General features: G+C 43.0%; 2 protein-coding genes and 1 long non-coding RNA gene across 3 annotated transcripts in view; 2 read left to right on the forward strand and 1 right to left on the reverse strand.

Annotated features, from left to right (window-relative positions):
• LOC147799767 (uncharacterized) overlaps positions 1-17,572 on the forward strand; it is a 70,330-nt gene that overhangs the window by 33,316 nt on the left and 19,442 nt on the right. The window lies entirely within an intron of this gene.
• On the reverse strand, positions 387-2,165 carry LOC147799768 (uncharacterized). Its single transcript, XM_087133427.1, has one exon. It carries the CDS (start codon positions 2,162-2,164, stop codon positions 485-487), a length of 1,680 nt encoding a protein of 559 aa, XP_086989553.1. The 5' UTR covers position 2,165; the 3' UTR covers positions 387-484.
• LOC110987391 (tribbles homolog 2-like) lies at positions 10,872-16,078 on the forward strand. The gene is given in 4 exon segments (XM_022250088.2): positions 10,872-12,039; positions 12,041-12,223; positions 12,426-12,718; positions 13,779-16,078. Coding segments are annotated over 4 exon segments (1,026 nt in total). The 5' UTR covers positions 10,872-11,958; the 3' UTR covers positions 14,248-16,078.

Raw genomic sequence — 17,572 nt, forward strand, 5'->3', positions numbered from 1 at the left:
TGTTGGTTATTATTGGTAAATTCATATTATACAATACAAGTAATATGCTGGTGCAAATGTGACTGATATTCTTACATCACTATTGTACTGTATCAGTGAAGGAGCATTGCAATGTATCAGTTATTTTGGCCAGGTATAGTACAATTTGCAGTAACATGAAGAAAAGTCAACTATTTACATAACAGCCTACTGACTAAATAGGACTTGAGGCTATGCATGGCGAAAGTACTAACTATGTGAAGTTTGCGGTGACACCATGTAATCAAATACTCTCTTTGAGTGTGTGTGGTTCTGAAAAGAACCGGGGTTCACTCGACGTTTTCGAACAGTGTGCTCTGTTCGTCTTCAGGAGAAAGAGTGCCGAACTCTGGAGTGTGTGGGGCTTAAGTACCGGTGGAGAGGATTCAGTGCAGTGGAAACTCTTTGATGCGGAACAGCTTGGCTGGTGGTTGGATCCTAATCTTGTGGGTTACTGTCGGTGGGCTCAGTGAAGCATGTCATACTTGCCGTGGGTGCCGTGGGGGGAGGACAGTGGACCGTGGGTATAGGTGACCCATTGGTCTGTAGGGGGGAGTAGGGGGGCCCAGATGTTGTTAATGTTGAAACCGATGTCTTGGGGTACTGTGTTGTGCTTGTAGATCTCGATGGCTTCTCTGATGCGTCTTGGGTGCCATCTGTTGACAGGAACAATGAGTTCTGCGTCTTTCCAGTTGATGATGTGGTCCTTGGCGTGTGAGTGTTTGACAATGGCAGATTTGTCATAGTCTCCTCTGCGTCCGTGGGCAATGTGTTCTTTGAGTCTGGTGGAGAGATCTCTGCCAGTCTCGCCAATGTACACCTGCCCACATTCACAGGGGATCCTATACACTCCAGCCTTGGTCTTGTGTTCCTGCTTGTCCTTGTGGGTCTGCAGGCTGGCTTGTAGTTTCTTAGTCGAGGAGTGGTACACCTTGATGCTGGCTTGATTGAGGATTCGTTGGATTTTGTGTGAAGTATTGCCTAAGTATGGGAGGTTGACTGTGGCCTTATAGTTGGGGGGTTGGCTTTGGGTATAGGGGACCCGACAGCCGGGGTGGTCTTGGGTTTTGACTTGATGCTGATGATATCCGTTGAGTTGGAGTGCCGTTGTTATGTGCTGGAGTTCATCTTGTAGGTGCTCTTGGTCGCAGATCTTATACGCTCGGTGCACCAGGGTTCGGTTGACTGAGGACTTCACCCTGGGATGATGGAAAGATGAGCTGTGGAGGTACCGGTCTGTGTGGGTGGGCTTGCGGTAGACGGAGTGCCCGAGGGTACCATCTGCCCGTCGATGGACCTTGACGTCAAGGAAGGGAATGGAGTTCCCCTCCTCCTGTTCCATCGTGAACTTAATGCTGGGATGCAGGTCGTTCAGATGGTTCAGGAATGATTGGAGGTGATGGGGTCCATGCGGCCAGATGATGAAGGTGTCGTCTACGTAGCGAAGCCAGGTGCTCGGACGATGATCTGCGGAGAGTAGTGCCGTGGTCTCGAAGTCCTCCATGAACATGTCAGCTAGGACCGGGGATAGAGGAGATCCCATGGAGGTCCCAGCCGACTGCTCGAAGAACTTGTCTCTCCATCTGAAGCTGGTCGACGAGACGCAGGTTAGCAACAGGTCATGGATTTGGTCGGGGGAGAGGGCTGTGCGCTCACAGAGAGTGGGATCATTTTGTAGACGTTCTTTGGCAATGAGGCAGGCCTCGCCTGTGGGGACGTTGGTGAAGAGGGAAACGACATCAAAACTGACCATGATATCGCTGGGCTGTAGGTTGAGGTTCTGGATGTGTTGGACGAATTGATCTGAGTTGGTCACGTGATGAGGGGTGTTACCCACCAAGGGTTTGAGAATTTTAGTGAGATGCTTCGCAGTGTTGTAGGTAGGACCTCCTCGTGAGGCTACAATGGGACGGAGTGGAATGTCGGGCTTGTGGATCTTGGGTTGGCCAAAGAACCGGGGGCAAGTGGAACTAGAGGGTCTCAGTTGTCTGTACAACGGGAGAGGGATAGCCTCAGAACGCTGGAGAGCCAATAGTTTGCTGGCAATCTTACGTTCAATGGCTGGCGTGGGGTCCTTCCGGAGGGGACGGTAGGTGGGGGTAGAGAGAATGTCTGTGACCTTCCTATCGTAATCGACCTTGTCCATGACTACTGTTGCATTACCTTTGTCTGCCGGCAGGATGTGGATCGACTTGTCCTTGGCGCAGATTCTTGATTGCAGCGAGTTCCTGTTTTGAGATGTTGGTCTTGGGTGTCTTGGCTTGCTTGAGGGCTTGGTAGAGCTGGATGCGGACGTCGTCTGCTTCGGTTTTGCTGAGGTGTTGTAGCGCTGGCTCCGTTGACTGGATGATGTCCTCAACTGGGATCGTCTTCGGCGGGAGGGCAAAGTTCATGCCTAAAGACAGGACTTTGCTCTCGGTGCTAGAGAGCGATCTCTGGCTGAGGTTCACCACTGTCTTCTTGTTGAAGGCTTGCTGAGAGTGGAGGTGGGGCTTGGGGCTGTGCGTACGTAAGGATATAGAAGATCCTATTGTACGACTCGGGGGGGATGAAAAAGGAGATATAGAACATCGCCTATTCCGGAGGGGGCGTGTCAGGCAGAGTTTGGAGAACTTCTTGATCTGCTTGCGGCGAGTGGTCTTGTAGATGTGGTGGCTGGACGCATCGGTTAGGGTTTGGATCTTAGTGAAGTCTCTCGGTTGGGTCGTGCTTTGGAGGATCTGGCGGGTGCTGGCTATCTGCTTGTCTAGTGCAGCTAGCTGGGATCGGGTGCTTGAGATCTGGAGTCGCAGGAGAGAGAGGCTAGATGCTTGGAGGATGTGGGCTGATCGCTGGCTGCGGACGCAGAGGAGACTATGACAAATCTGCCATTGTCAAACACTCACACGCCAAGGACCACATCATCAACTGGAAAGACGCAGAACTCATTGTTCCTGTCAACAGATGGCACCCAAGACGCATCAGAGAAGCCATCGAGATCTACAAGCACAACACAGTACCCCAAGACATCGGTTTCAACATTAGCAACATCTGGCGCCCCCTACTCCCCCTACAGACCAATGGGTCACCTATACCCACGGTCCACTGTCCTCCCCCCACGGCACCCACGGCAAGTATGACATGCTTCACTGAGCCCACCGACAGTAACCCACAAGATTAGGATCCAACCACCAGCCAAGCTGTTCCGCATCAAAGAGTTTCCACTGCACTGAATCCTCTCCACCGGTACTTAAGCCCCACACACTCCAGAGTTCGGCACTCTTTCTCCTGAAGACGAACAGAGCACACTGTTCGAAACGTCGAGTGAACCCCGGTTCTTTTCAGAACCACACACACTCAAAGAGAGTATTTGATTACATGGTGTCACCGCAAACTTCACATAGTTAGCCTACTGACTGCCATTGATGATTGTGGATAGACCAGATAATAAAAGAAAACCGTTAAGCAGTAATTTCTTTGTTTAGTCGTAATGTGATATACAGGCAACAATGATCTGCCGAATGCCCAGAACTATTGTAGCGGAAAGTGTACGAACTTTCATAATTTTTGTTGTGCATAATAATGAGACTAGACAAGGGTAGCAGTGTGTACATGTCCTGTGACGTAAACAGGATGGGCGGGGCGCAGCGCTCTGTGTAGGTACATGCTCATGTAGTAAGCTCTTTGGTTTGGGCGTGTTCAAGGCGAGCGCGTAAGTGGGCGGAGCTTGTTTTTGTTAGGGTTTCTGCTAGTTCAGCGAAGCTGTATAGACGTGAGTTCTTGTTGCTCTCGCTGTGGTGTGGAATTCCATATCTGCCGTCGTGCATCGTCCGTTTTTTTTTTTTTTTTGTCTTGATTGCTTTTTTTTGGTCTTGATTGCGCATTGGTATTTTTAACTTTGACCCTTGATTGTTTCACATGTCCATGTACTTGTTCGATCGATCCATCGTGCCTGACTCTCATTTTAGCTGTAGAACTAGAAGATGTATTCGTTTTTGCAGTTGCGCCGAACTCCACTTGAAAGAAAAAATAATACTCTTTCATTTTTAAAGACTGGCTTCGGTAAAGTGACGTGTATATGAAATAATGCCATTTTTGTTACATCGATAACTTAGTTACTCTAGACGTAACTGTATTCGTTAACGGCCTGACGTTAGGTCTATAGCCTATGTAATATTTCTGTCTGTCTCTGCACGATATCCCACAGAACTGAATGTAAATAATAAATTATTTACAATGCGTGATTCCTTAATAGTTTTCATAATAGACGAACTGATTCAACATTATTTTGAGGGCGGGTATACTTATGATGAAATCTGCTGTATACTCCAAATTAGACATGACTTGAGTTGCAGGTAGGCTCACAGAAGTCTTTTAAACAGTAACGTTACTTATTAGCTCCATAAATAATGCTGATGTGCTGGACAACCTGTTCTCATTGGTCTATCCACCATGGCATACACACCCACAGAAACCAACACGTCACATTTTCTGAAACTTAAACCAACTGGTAATTACCCCCTTACAATACATTTAATAAACAGTTTGTTATCCACAGCACTGACTAGTATTTCGGGATTTCGAGGTGAAATTGAGAGGACAAAATGGAATATCTGTATCGGTTGGCAGATTTCTTTCTGGAATTTGATGAAAACAAGTCGGCACATTTTTACAGTATGCAAATTAGAATAAGACTGAGGATAAGTTGGCCTGAACATTTTTGCTGAAAATGTTTTTCCCCAAAAACACTTGGTTGAATTCTCATAAAGGCGATATTTTCTTGTCAAAGGGCAGGGGTAGTCTAGCATTATTGGCATTAATAATGGGACTAATAATACTTCCTTTCGCAGATATACCCCTAACTACTTGCAAATATGGATATGAAACTTATATGCATAAATAGAGCAACATGTGCCCTTTCAGATGACACCAAGATTGCAAGATGTAGATAATTATGCTTTGCAGGTGGGATTTGTACTTGCCTATTAGGAAAAGATCCTTAAAAGTGAATGGAATCATCACATTCAATGTTAAATCCCGGCTTTTGTAGGCCCTAGTATGCAACCCATTTGATGGACGACGCACGACGGGCGACGCGCGACGCACGACGGACGACGCACGACAGGCGACGGAAAATGGTATGTTTGGAACTGGTAAATGGCAGAATTGGGACACAACAAAAAGCAAAAGGCGACGGACCACGGACGACGGCAGATAAGGAATTCCATACTGTGGCGCGTGTTAACGTTGTGAATGCTGCTATATGCTACGGGCGGGCAGACTGTCTCCGTGTAGCCTTGAACAGGTTGTACAGTGTAGCCGTTCACTTGCATGTGCAGATTTGGGCTGGGCCCACGGTGCTGTGGTGCTTAGTGTATGCGGGCCGTATCGCTATAGTGACATTGGGCTATGCGATGTTGTTTAAGCAGTGCGCCATTGAGATGTGCAGTGCGACTTGGGTCCAGCTTTGGTAATTGGTCTCGTGTTGGCAACGTTAGACATGCATTGCTGATAGCGTTCATGTGGTGCGGCATTGTTTTGTGCATTGCATGTAGGAGTTGCGCGAGGCGACAGTAGTCCGTGCGTTGCTGATTGGCGCGACGCAGTGCGACAACTGTGTATTGCTAATAGCCTCTCCTCAAGACCACGCAAAACAAAAGAGGTTGTAATAAAGCTTAACCAATACGGATTATCCCTAATCACTTGATCAATTAATTATTTGTTTAATGTCTGAATAAATCACATTGTTGTTGAGATTACCGGCAATCTAATTGTCAGGTGTCCATCTTGTTGTGTATTGTTTAATTGGCAGAGATCATCACAATCATCATAATCGGCGATATATTTCCACCAAAACGGATCTGCTCCCTTAGCCTTTAGGTCGCTTTGAGCGATCTCTGCACCGAGGAGGAACCGAGTTTAGGTTAGAGTCGAGACCCCAACCGGTTGCAGACTTGACCCTCAAACTTAGGTTAGGCCCGGGGAAAACAATCACACCGCCACACTATTTTCGGGCAACTTGCACTTGAAGATCGCATGAGGCGCAGTGAAGTGCAATACTGGGTTTCGCACATAAACCGCACTTCTGTTGCACTCTAATACAACATACCGCACACTGAGGTGCATAAGTCAGTGGCGAAGCCATCAAAAATTCATTACAATCTGCTTTAGTTATTTTTTCTTACCACAAAAATGGGGAAGGGGGTGATATATACCACATCCCATCAGAATTTACGCCCATTACATTAGTGCACTAAATATGAAACGTCTCTATTCCCAAATTTAATGAAAACTGTAATACCAGCATCTGATTATCCAAATTCTCACTGAATCCCTTTGTGGACGCGTTTGACTGTTTTTAGGAGTTGAATTTTGCGGATTGGAGGTATGACAATATACAAAGCATTTTTAAGTGACATCGACAAATGACATCAGTGACAAATGTTAGAGAAAAACCAGTTGGTAACTTGTCAAAATTGGACTTGCACCAGACCTACCAATGGTATTCCAAGCATATCGTTGAAACAGTATTGAATCGAAGAAACCTCGTTCGACATTGTGTTAATCAGCAAAGTGCGGTGCCAAATTATTGCCAACCGTAGTCCCCGAGGTTACGTAAACTAGATTTAGTCGCACCTGCATTTTCATAAGTTCACTTGGTTAACTGCCTAAGCTTTTTAATTATCCATCCAAATCAAAATCACCACTCAAAAAGTAAACGTTCATAAAGACGGGGAGCAGCTTTTTTTTGAAACGGAGAGTGACAATGAATCCACACGCAATCCTGCGAACATATCGAATCAAATTTCACCCCCCCGGGGGGGTTGCACGGAACCTATGACTGAACTAATTCAAGCTCCATTGTATCATTCTTTTATTTTTTATGTTGCATCTTATTTGAGGTTAGGTGGCACGATAAGACTTACATTTGCGCTATAACTTGCTAAGGTAGGTCAGGTAGCAAAAAAAACGGCCGAAGCCTTAGAGACGGAGCCCACGAAGTAGAGTATTTCAGGGTGGCCTAGCGTGTACAATCTGCGGTTGCGAGATAGCGTCAAGAGGGCGCTATTAACAGTTGCATCAATCCTATGTGAGTTCAGACTACTAATTCAGAGTTTCTGGCAGCTCATTACAATTAAAAGTGCCCCCCCCCCTTCCACAGTATCTTTTGAAAAAGGAGATTGTTTGGCCCCAAAATGGTGAGATTGTGTAAATCCTTGCCAGGATCAACTCCCTGGGTCTTTGAGCTTTCATATGAGAGCAGAATGGCTAAAACACTACGGTTGAAAAATGGTCCTAAGTGCTCGAGAAAGTTGAGGGCTGCCACTTGAAAAATGGCTGCAATCAGACTTCGGAAAAATTGCTTTTTTTGGGGGGGGTGATTTTGTTTTGTGAGAAAAAATTAAAAATGCATTTGGTTAACCCACAAAAAATTGAAGAGAAATTGAAAGATAAGTGACCAGACAAGAATTTCATTTGTGTTTCAGAAATCTCAGGGATGTTGGCGTGCATGTTATTGGGCCCTGAAGAGTGCTGATTTTACACTGTTTTCAATGGGGCTTGAATTAGTGGACTGGACCCTATATTTCAAAATGGCGGTGTCCAGGCAGTAGTGGCAGCTGGGTTTAAAAATCATCCCTGTTGTTTATGTTGGTCCTGGCAGTGGTGGAGCCACAACTAGCCATGAATAAAAGTTTTATGGATTATGAGACATCAGAGATACTGGATTGTCGAACACGATAAATATCCAGGTAATTGCATGAGGAACATGTAACTTTGTAATTTTTTGTGCGAGTCGGTTTCATGAAATTCTTTGATTAGGATGGACTGAATGAAACCTAGAAAAGTTGGATCCAACCCTAACAGAGCGTAACCCCAGCCGATGCCAACCCTAATGAAGGCTAACCCTAACAGAAGCCAACCCCAAATTGGGGGGGGGGCGGTTCAATTTTAGATAGTCAAGCTTACAGCCTTGGTACCAACTGAGTAATTCGTGGATATGCACAGGTGACTCAAATTTTTTGAGACACTCTCCTTTGTGATTTGTTCCACTCTTGTGTTGGCAGTGCCCTATTTTGGGCTCACGTTTTCAACCCTTGGACTAGAGCCTGTCAACTGGAGTAACATCTACGGTGAGCTTCCATGTTAAAGCATGACCAAAGTTTGATGTCTTGCGTGCACTTGGCCTCTGCATATCGCAGTGTCTAGCCAAGGTAACCCTCCCCATTATCAGTAGGAACAGCTAGGAACAGTTGGTGGAAGCTGCTTCATGTGAAAAAGTGTAATTTTGAGATGCTTACTGCATAATGTGTTTCCACTAGTAGTGTAGATAGGCAGTCTGCAGTAGTTTGCGCACATTCGCTATAGGTTGACCTTGAGCATTTTCTCCCCATTAAACAGCCAATAGACATTTTTTTAAATTTTTCTCTGGAGGTTGAGGTTTTTGATGCATTCTCAACCATTCGGTGTTGTTTGGTGTCTAACATTTGTGACCGGGTGGCTCCACTAATAAAAACTCTATGGCATTAGAAACGGCATAAAAAAAGTTATGTACAGGTAGTTTATTCAAAGGTCCTACTTACCACGTGCACCTGGACTGGCCGTTCATGCCTTTATGATTCATGTGCGGCAAAAATGATAGCAAGTGCTGCACAAAATCTGTGTAGATGCACGAGCAAACAGATCGACGTGCGGTAGCTGTGCTAGCTGGATCGAAATCAGCCTTCTCCTACTGTGTCACTTTACAAGTTAACCCAACGACGCCCAAGAATGCCCGGTACGCAGCTGACACCCAAGAATGCCCGGTATTGAATTTAAACAAAAGAACGACAATTAAATTTTGGAGACGCGCGCAGTAACAAAAAAAGTTTTGTGAATCGCCAGAGGGCGCTATAAATATTTGGGCACAAGCGATCGAAAAAGGCCGGAGCGCCGCCGCGCCGCGCAAAGTACAGTACATGTACATGTACATGTACATGCACTATGGCGTACACGTACAGAAAGGTGGAGCGTGACTAAAAACAGAAGAAACATTAGCAGGAACCGGTGTCGGGTAAGAGTAAAGAATACGAAAACTCGACCTGGTTACACATTGAAAAATGGGTGTATATAAAGGGTGCAGACCATAACTCAAGTGACAGTTTCCGGCATTAGCATTAAAAGTACCCCCACTGTATCTTTGAAAAAGGAGATTGTTTGGCCCCCAAATTGGTGAGATTGTGTAAATCCTTGCCAGGATCAACTCCTTGGGTCTTTAAGCTTTCATATGAGAGCAGAATGGCTAAAAACTACGGTTGAAAAATGGTCCTAAGTGCCCGAGAAAGTTGAGGGTTGCAACTTGAAAAATGGCTGCAATCAGACTTCGGAAAAATCTCTTTTTGAGTGGTGATTTTGTTTTGTGGGAATATTTAAAATGTAATTGGTTAACCCTCAAAAAACTGAAAAGAAATTGAAAGATTAGTGACCAGAAAAAAATTTCATTTGTGTTTCAGAAATCTCAGGGATGTTGGCGTGCATGTTATTGGGCCCTGAAGAGTGCTGATTTTACACTGTTTTCAATGGGGCTTGAATTGGTGGACTGTACCCATATATGTTGGTTATATGTTGTTAAGTCACACTCTCTAACACTAATGGTCACGGGTGATAATTGTCTTCATTAGCAATAACCCCCCCCCCTTTTTGCAACCGAAGCAGTGAGTAGATCAGAGAAATATGGAAGGGCTGCGTAGCACCGTGATCAGAATATCAACAAGAATATAAGATTAAATCAGTGCTCTGAAATATGATTTCCGAGCTTTTGGTAACTGAGTACCTTCTTCAGGGCAAGCAGATAATTGAGTACCTTCTTCAGGGCAAGCAGATTCACTGAATCTGCTTGCCCCAAGAATCTGCCTGAAGAAGGTACTCAGTTACCAAAAGCTCGGAAATCATATATTTGAGACGTAGAGACGTGCGAAATGAAGTTGAAGAATAAGCTTTGAAAGAGAGAGTAATTCCAACCCTTCAGCAGCTTAGAAAATTATAAGCCTTCAAGGTCAGAGACGATTTTAAGATAAGGAATCAACTGTCATCATGACAAAAACGTGCAAAGTTGATCAGCACATATTATCATGATTATAGTAACGATAAGGAACTCTGACAAAAAGGTCAGGTGCTTTCAGTCACTCCAAATGGATAAACTCAAGCTGTACGAAACGGGGTTAAAAATCTACCCAAACAGACTCTTTCAAGGGAAAAGAAACAGTTCTTAGAAAACTAACCACCGTCTACGTCATCCTTCATACTTCCGCGCACTCAAAAGTTTGGACCCTATCAATGAACTTTTCAACCCACCACTAAACGCCGATCCACTAGTAATCACTGGAAATACTGTTGCGTCAGCCCTTGTTACGGTTGATGGCCAAATTTGGGAACAGCGTTACCAAATATGGCATGCGGCTGGGTCGGCTTGCCTTGATATTCAAATGAAAAGATTGCGTCATGTCGGCTGTATGTCGCAATCACGGTAGTGGTCCGATGTCGATTCACGCAGTGAAATTTCGCGCAAAGAAAGCAGTGCCCCGAATAAATTTACAAAATCGAATCTGTGAGAATCTGATGTTCGTTATTTTCTCCAGCAAATTAGACAAGATACATAGTACTGCGGATATGATTGCGTTTTGAATTAATCTGCTCTTAGAGTGACGACGTACGTCATGGGAAAACGGAATGTGCGGATAAATATATACTAATATTCCCTGATGGCCGTGAGCCAGACTGATTGACTGTGTCGTGCGCGACGTGTATTTTTGTATGCACTCGCGATTGTGGTCAGCTAGCGCTGTAGCTACATGTACGTGGTGGTCTTATATCAAATACACGTACAAACTGCACTAGTAAATTAACAAGACTTCATATCTAACTGGCGAGCAAAATGGCACCGACGCATCTGAGCAGTACTTCTCGCCTTTGAGCGGGATTGGCGCACATCTGGGCCAACCCAGCGTTGGCTGTTTGCGGAGTTCCTGCTAGTAACTACTGCAGATCATCTGTGACCAAAAGATCAGTCCATACCTGCTCGCGAGAACCATCGAAAATCACCAGTGTTAGTTTGGAAGCAGGACCCGATTTGGCCCGGGAACTCGCTCGGTTGTCATTGTCGCTGTGTACGTGGTGGGGAGGTAACGCGGATTGCGTCATCAAATTTGTTGGGAGTCAGTCATCAACAGCTCACTGCGAACTGAAATACTCTTCACGTGTGCCTGTGTTGTGAAATAACAACACCAAATGTCATATTTATGACGAGTGAACGAATTCCACGTCTTTAAGCATCAATACTGAAATATTTTCTTCCTCAGGCAGAACTGAACTGCTGAGCAGTTTCAAGTTATTCCACCGTGGCCAAAAATATACATCATGCCTGAGTCTCTTCGTACCTGATCGTGCATATGTACACACACGTAGGCCTACACGTACAGTGTACATGTACAGATAGACTCTGAAGACTTCTATTTTCTCAGGAAATGTCGGACTTGTAGTTTTATTCTTTGCTTGTAAATAGTGTACAGATTCGTATTTTATCACGAACTTTCAAGGACTGCTTTACCCGATTGTAGGCGCAGAACTCCAGTTGACCGTTGTACGACTACATGTAGGATTACGTGGCTTAGCCTAGGCTCCATTGTCATTCTGTGGATGGGATATTGACCTTTGTTTGTCTCGTGACTAAATCTGAACAGGCATTTCACAATCAACTGTCACCCGCTCTTGCCCTGGACTTTCGCAAAAGGTTATTGCAGGTTAACCCTGAAGTCTTCCATGTGATAGGTATTACCCAACATTACATCAATATCATCTTCACTCGTGGACTTCAACTAGTTTGCAAGTTTGGCTTTGAGGACTTTGGCGTTGACTTGACACAGCTTCATTTGTTGGGGTCAGGTAACTAGTTACTGAGCGATTTTTTTTTCAACGGTGAGGCCGATGAACGTTCAACGCTCTCTCCCCATTCCGATCCAAAATGATCGGAGTCGGAGAAAAGCGTTTGTGCATTTGGACACACCACCCCGATTTAACCAATTCATATTGCAGTTTCAGTCCGAATTTATCGGCACCTACCCCACCGAATTTTGTACCCAAGGAACCTCATGTCCTGTCAAAGATCGGTGGTTATCTTCTTACTGAGGAAACTGAGTTGAGTGTGTTCCGTGCACTGGATGCAGTTACTCACGAAGAAACAAAATGCAAAGTAAGTATAGGTCTACAATATTTCTCTTCAAAAGCTTTAAATTTCTTTTTCCCATTTGGAATTTTAGTCATGTTTACAATGGAAGTCATAGGAGCTATTTTGGCTGTAGGCCTATTTATTATGGTTTATTTGCCTACGAGCATGTTTTTTGCTCACTTAAATGTTAATTTCTCATGTGCCATTTTCTGATTTCACTCTGCAGGTTGTGGAGGCAAAGAAGTACACAGAGAAGTTTGCGCCAAACTTCAAGCTTGAGCCACATGACAATATATCCCAGATCCAAGAAGTGCTCATTGGAGAAGAGAAGGCTTACGCTTTCTTCCTGCGTGACTATGGTGATATGCACCAGTATGTTCGCAGCAAGCGTAAGCTGAAAGAAGAGGAGGCAAGCAGGCTCTTCTATCAGATGGTATTGGCTGTTGTTCACTGCCATGAAGCGGGCATTGTGCTGCGAGATCTTAAGCTACGCAAGTTCACCTTTAAAAATGCTCAAAGGTAAGTGACTTGAGAACAACTGTAGCTTGTCCTTGTCTGAGTAATTGTCCTTTGCTTTTGCTCCATGTTACTATAATTGGTGTCGCGGCACATATTCAAAAAAGCTTGCATCCTGAAATAGTAACTGCCTGGGAAATTGAATTAACTATGACTGACGCATGAGGAAAGAATCAATCATGTTGTATAGACCACAAGCTTATAAACGAAAGTGTCTCTTCGTGTACTACTGGTCATTCACTTCTTGTCGAACAGTTTACTGGTAACATGCTCTTTTGGTAAACGTATGTGGCATTATTAATTTAATTCATAATAAATATTTTGAGTTCGTTCTGAAGCAGAGTCTATCTAGACATTTAAAAAGATTTTTTTTTTCAGTTGTTTCAGTTGACTTAAGCCTCAATAGATGCCAATGCTCAAATTTACGCCTGATCTAGGGATGGAAGTCATAACATGCATTTACAGGTATCATGCAAAAAAAAACAAACAACTAATAATAAAAACTGACGTATGGATTAAAAAAAAAAGGAACTTAAATTATTTATAAACAAATAATTGTATGAGCATAAACTTGAGTAAATACATGCATGTACATTTAAGTTAATTCAGTGTAAAACTGGCTAAACCTGTGGCAGTTTACATGTACATAGTTGAGTTATGAGTGCGAAGAACTTCTGTGAATCGAATTCAATGTAAGCGCCTCAAACACATCACACATTTCATGGAGTCAGTTGTAGGCAGTTGAAATCCTTGAAACATAGCCTTGCTTCGTTACCTCCATCCAGTTCTGTGGAACATGCATGACGTGTGTGGGAGCAGGTCTGGTTCGGCATTCTGGCACATGGAGAGCATTACCAATCAATTTATGACTAAAACCTAGTTTTGAAAGAGGAATCCCCTTTTTCAGCTCAAACTCAAACAGCTACTAACCCCTTTAATGAGGAAGGATCCAAGGTTTTTAAACATTGCATTATTTCAAAATTTGATGTACATGCGCGTAAAAGTTTTCTTTGTCATCATTGTCATGTCAAAAGTTAGATTTTCTTTCTCTTTTTCCTCTCAGAACGGAACTCATGCTAGAGGGTCTTGAAGATGCTTACATTCTTGACAACAGTAATCGCGATCTACTCTGTGATAAACATGGCTGCCCAGCATATGTTAGCCCCGAGATTCTAAACAGTGAACCTTGCTACTCTGGTAAGTGTGCCGACGTGTGGAGTCTGGGAGTTATCCTGTATACAATGCTTGTTGGGCGCTACCCATTTCATGACACGGAGCCCAGTTCATTGTTCACAAAGATCCGACGTGGGAAGTTCACTGTGCCTGATTTTGTGTCATCTCAGGCTAAATGTCTTTTACGTAGCATCATGCGTGTTGAGCCAGCAGAGCGTCTTACAGCGGAAGAGGTTCTTCATCATCCATGGTTTCGTCAAAACACTGGCGTAATCAATCCATTCCTGGATTCTAGTAAAATGCTTGACCAGACGGTTCCAGATTTCTCATTGCCAGAAAGTGATGACATTTTCTTATAGCTAATTCTTTTTGTTATAAAGGTGGAAATTGAACAAGGTTGTGAATTTCATTACATCTGATTGTTTGAGCAAATGCAAGTGCTTCTAGGACCACATGAGCTGTAAGATCTTTGAGAAGTGATGTTCATTTTCTTTAACCATAGTTCAAAGTTTGGTTTGTTTTACTTCATAGCTTGACGTTTTTGGCAGAAAGCATATGTTAATTTTACGTGACATTTTCATTTCTTAATCACAACACACATAAATGGATTAAGCCTGTCTGGAATGAGGTACAGTATACATGTGCATCCATATGTGCAGTACAGAACATTTTCAGTGATTTTAAACAGTTTAGTCAACATTCAAATATTAGTCCATTGCCCTAAAATAGTCAACAATTCTAGAAGTTTGTGGTTTATTTTTGTTGTTCGGCAGAATTCTCCAGATGTTGGCCTACAGTTTATGAATAAACTTAGTCACTGTGTAGCATCCACATGCACAATTCTTGAACAAAGAAATTTTTGCAGATTTTTATGTTGACTAGACTTGGAGTAGATCCGTTTTTCTTGAATTATGGGTCAGTCTATCGTATTGTAATACAATTTTTTACTCTATACTGGTTTTTTTGGGGGGGTGGGGGAGTCCTGTTGCAATGTACATGTAATAAATTTCAGATCACTCAGATTATCTAAACATAAGGATTTAGAAGTTGCTGTTTGAAGCAATTAAATGTACAGTTGAACCTCGGTAATAAGAGGTCCTTTGGACGTGCAAGATTACCTTTATTTACAGGAAGCTTGTATTTGAACGAATGAAAAAAATGTTGAACAAAAGATTCAGACTTAAATGAGTTATGAGCAGACTAGCGCCATGGATGACACAGATATTGACAAATGGGAAGAGCCACCAACGTAGGGCTGGACGGCTCAGTTGGTAGAGCATTGGTACAGTTTTCCAAAGGTCATAGGTTCAGATCCCACTTTAGTAAATTTCTTTATACATGTAATTACTTATACACTCCTTGTCAAGTTCCCTGCATACATGTACATTGTATTTTGTTTCATGATCAGTGCTCTTATTAATGAGGTTTGACTGCGTTTAAATTAAAGGACTCGTTATCAAGATCAGAAGAATCAGAAAATAGCTAGATATAAATGTCTTTCCTGATCTTTTTTTTATTTGTGGCTCTTCTATGAAAACAACTGCAACAAATCATAGTTTCACACCTGAAATTTCAAGTGACGGATTTACATGAATGCGAAAGCATCTGAAATTCATGCATTTCTGGCCATTCTTTAAATACATTATTGCCGAGTTAATTCCAAGAAATCATTTGGATTTCTAATTCAGTATAACAGGTCAAAACATTACTAGGATTATTAAATTACATTATTAAACTTGCATGTGTAAATTTCTCGAAATACATGTACGTCCATGGCCAGATAAGTGTTCTCACTTTTCTGAAACCCCAGTCCATTTTAGGTGCCCTATGTCCTTGATGAAAATGATGATCGGACCTCATTGTAACCCATTCTCGCTGCACATACCGAATTTGTATAAAACATTTTATTTACATAGGCCTAAATCAAATTCACCACCAAGCAGCTTTTATTTCTCTCAGTTGTACATTTTGTAACTATGTATACATAAAAAAGTCATGTAAATTTCTAGTGTACGCTCCAGTGGGAAAAATGGAATTTTATGCTGTGCATAAAAATCTAGTTGGTATGGTGTTTACATCCCCATAAATTCTTCATTTGTTTGTTTAAAATTAATGTAGGTGTACAAATGTTTGTTTGAATAAAAGGTTTTACTTAACTTTCCACTGCCAAATAAATGTGTCAAAAACTGATAGTTTGTGCTTTCTTTTTATGTTACAGCTGCTTTGTTTATTATTTTGTTTTTCAGTTTGATTAGAAACTGAAATTTGAACGATGCTGCAGTGTACATATATTGGCTTTGGGGGATCCTTTTTCAAGGCAATTATTTGGAGCAGGCAGATTGTCTTGAACAGTGGCATAACAAGGTACTTGCTGTTTCAAGGAATTACCTGTACAGAAGGCTGTCTGAAGACAACAGTGAAAACATCTGCAGAAGCAGAGAAAAAGACGGTAGAATTTGTGCCCTGTTCATTTCCAAAGGGCAGCTCTAGCTCGTCTGGGATGCGCAGGGCACAAAGGTGAGAATTTGTGAGTTTGTCTCCCAGAGGGAGCTCGAGGTAAAACAAATTCACGTACGTTGTACAATGTACATGGGCCGCCCACGATGCACGATGCGCCGCCTTCCATCGTTTTCCACACTCTGTCGTTATTATGGGGATTAATTTTTGCCCATGCTTGTTAGAATCATAATTAACAACTACTCTAACGAGTGCATGTATACACGCAAGACTGGCGGTATGAGTATGGAGGACGGACACCAGGAGTTTGAAGTGCCCGGGCTATCGTGGCGTGTCCGGTATGTCTGCTAAAGCACAGTAAGCCATTGTTATGTCCGTTTCATAAATCATGAGACCCCTAGGAACCATTATTGCCGCAACTTTCCGCTGATACTCTCCATCCTTATAACTGAATATTCATAATTATCTTCATTGGCGATGGTACGATCTCACAATATCGAATTTAACGCTTGCGCGCGGTTGCTTGTGTAAGGCCGCCGCGTGTGTACTTTACTACGGCATCGGCTCAAAAGTGTGTTTCATTAGATCTCGTGATTGTGATAAAACAACGTATTTTGCATGTTATGAACTGAGCTTTCCAGTGGCGGTCAACAGTCTCAGCCAAATTAGTACCAAGTCTTTGAAAACTACTATTTTGGAAGGAAAGAGAACTACAAACATTGCGTGGATTATGGAATGGCGGATCAAAATTTTAAAAAGTTTGTAATGACAAAGGTAGGGGCTTAGGCGTTTTCTCTCTGTTCCCTGGATTAGTTAATTGCGTAGTGATGAAGGTCATTACCATGAGCAAGTTGACAAACGGTTAAAAGTTGTTCTGAAACATTCCTGAGCTAAATGTGGCCAAAACAAAGGAAGTAATAACTGATTTCAGGTCTGGGAATCATGATGTCATGCCTCTTTGCATCAGTGGGAAAGAGGTGGAAAGGACTTTTTATTTTAAATTCTTTGGGATGGGATGAACATGTAAACTACTGTGTCAGGAAGGCTCAACAGCGATTGTATTTTCTTCGCCGTTCAAGAAGTTTTGGGTTAGTAATGACATTCTTATGTTTTTACGTACTGTAACTGAAAGTGTTGCAGGCAGTATTTTCGTCTGACTGGGTGGAAATGATGCTGAATGGTACGATCACTTGGAGCAGCCAGTGTTGTAACCTAGGTGACCAGATG

This window comes from Acanthaster planci, linkage group LG02 (genome assembly GCF_054643075.1).
Source record: "Acanthaster planci isolate LZ-2023a linkage group LG02, COTS_SCS, whole genome shotgun sequence".
NCBI lineage: Eukaryota > Metazoa > Echinodermata > Asteroidea > Valvatida > Acanthasteridae > Acanthaster > Acanthaster planci.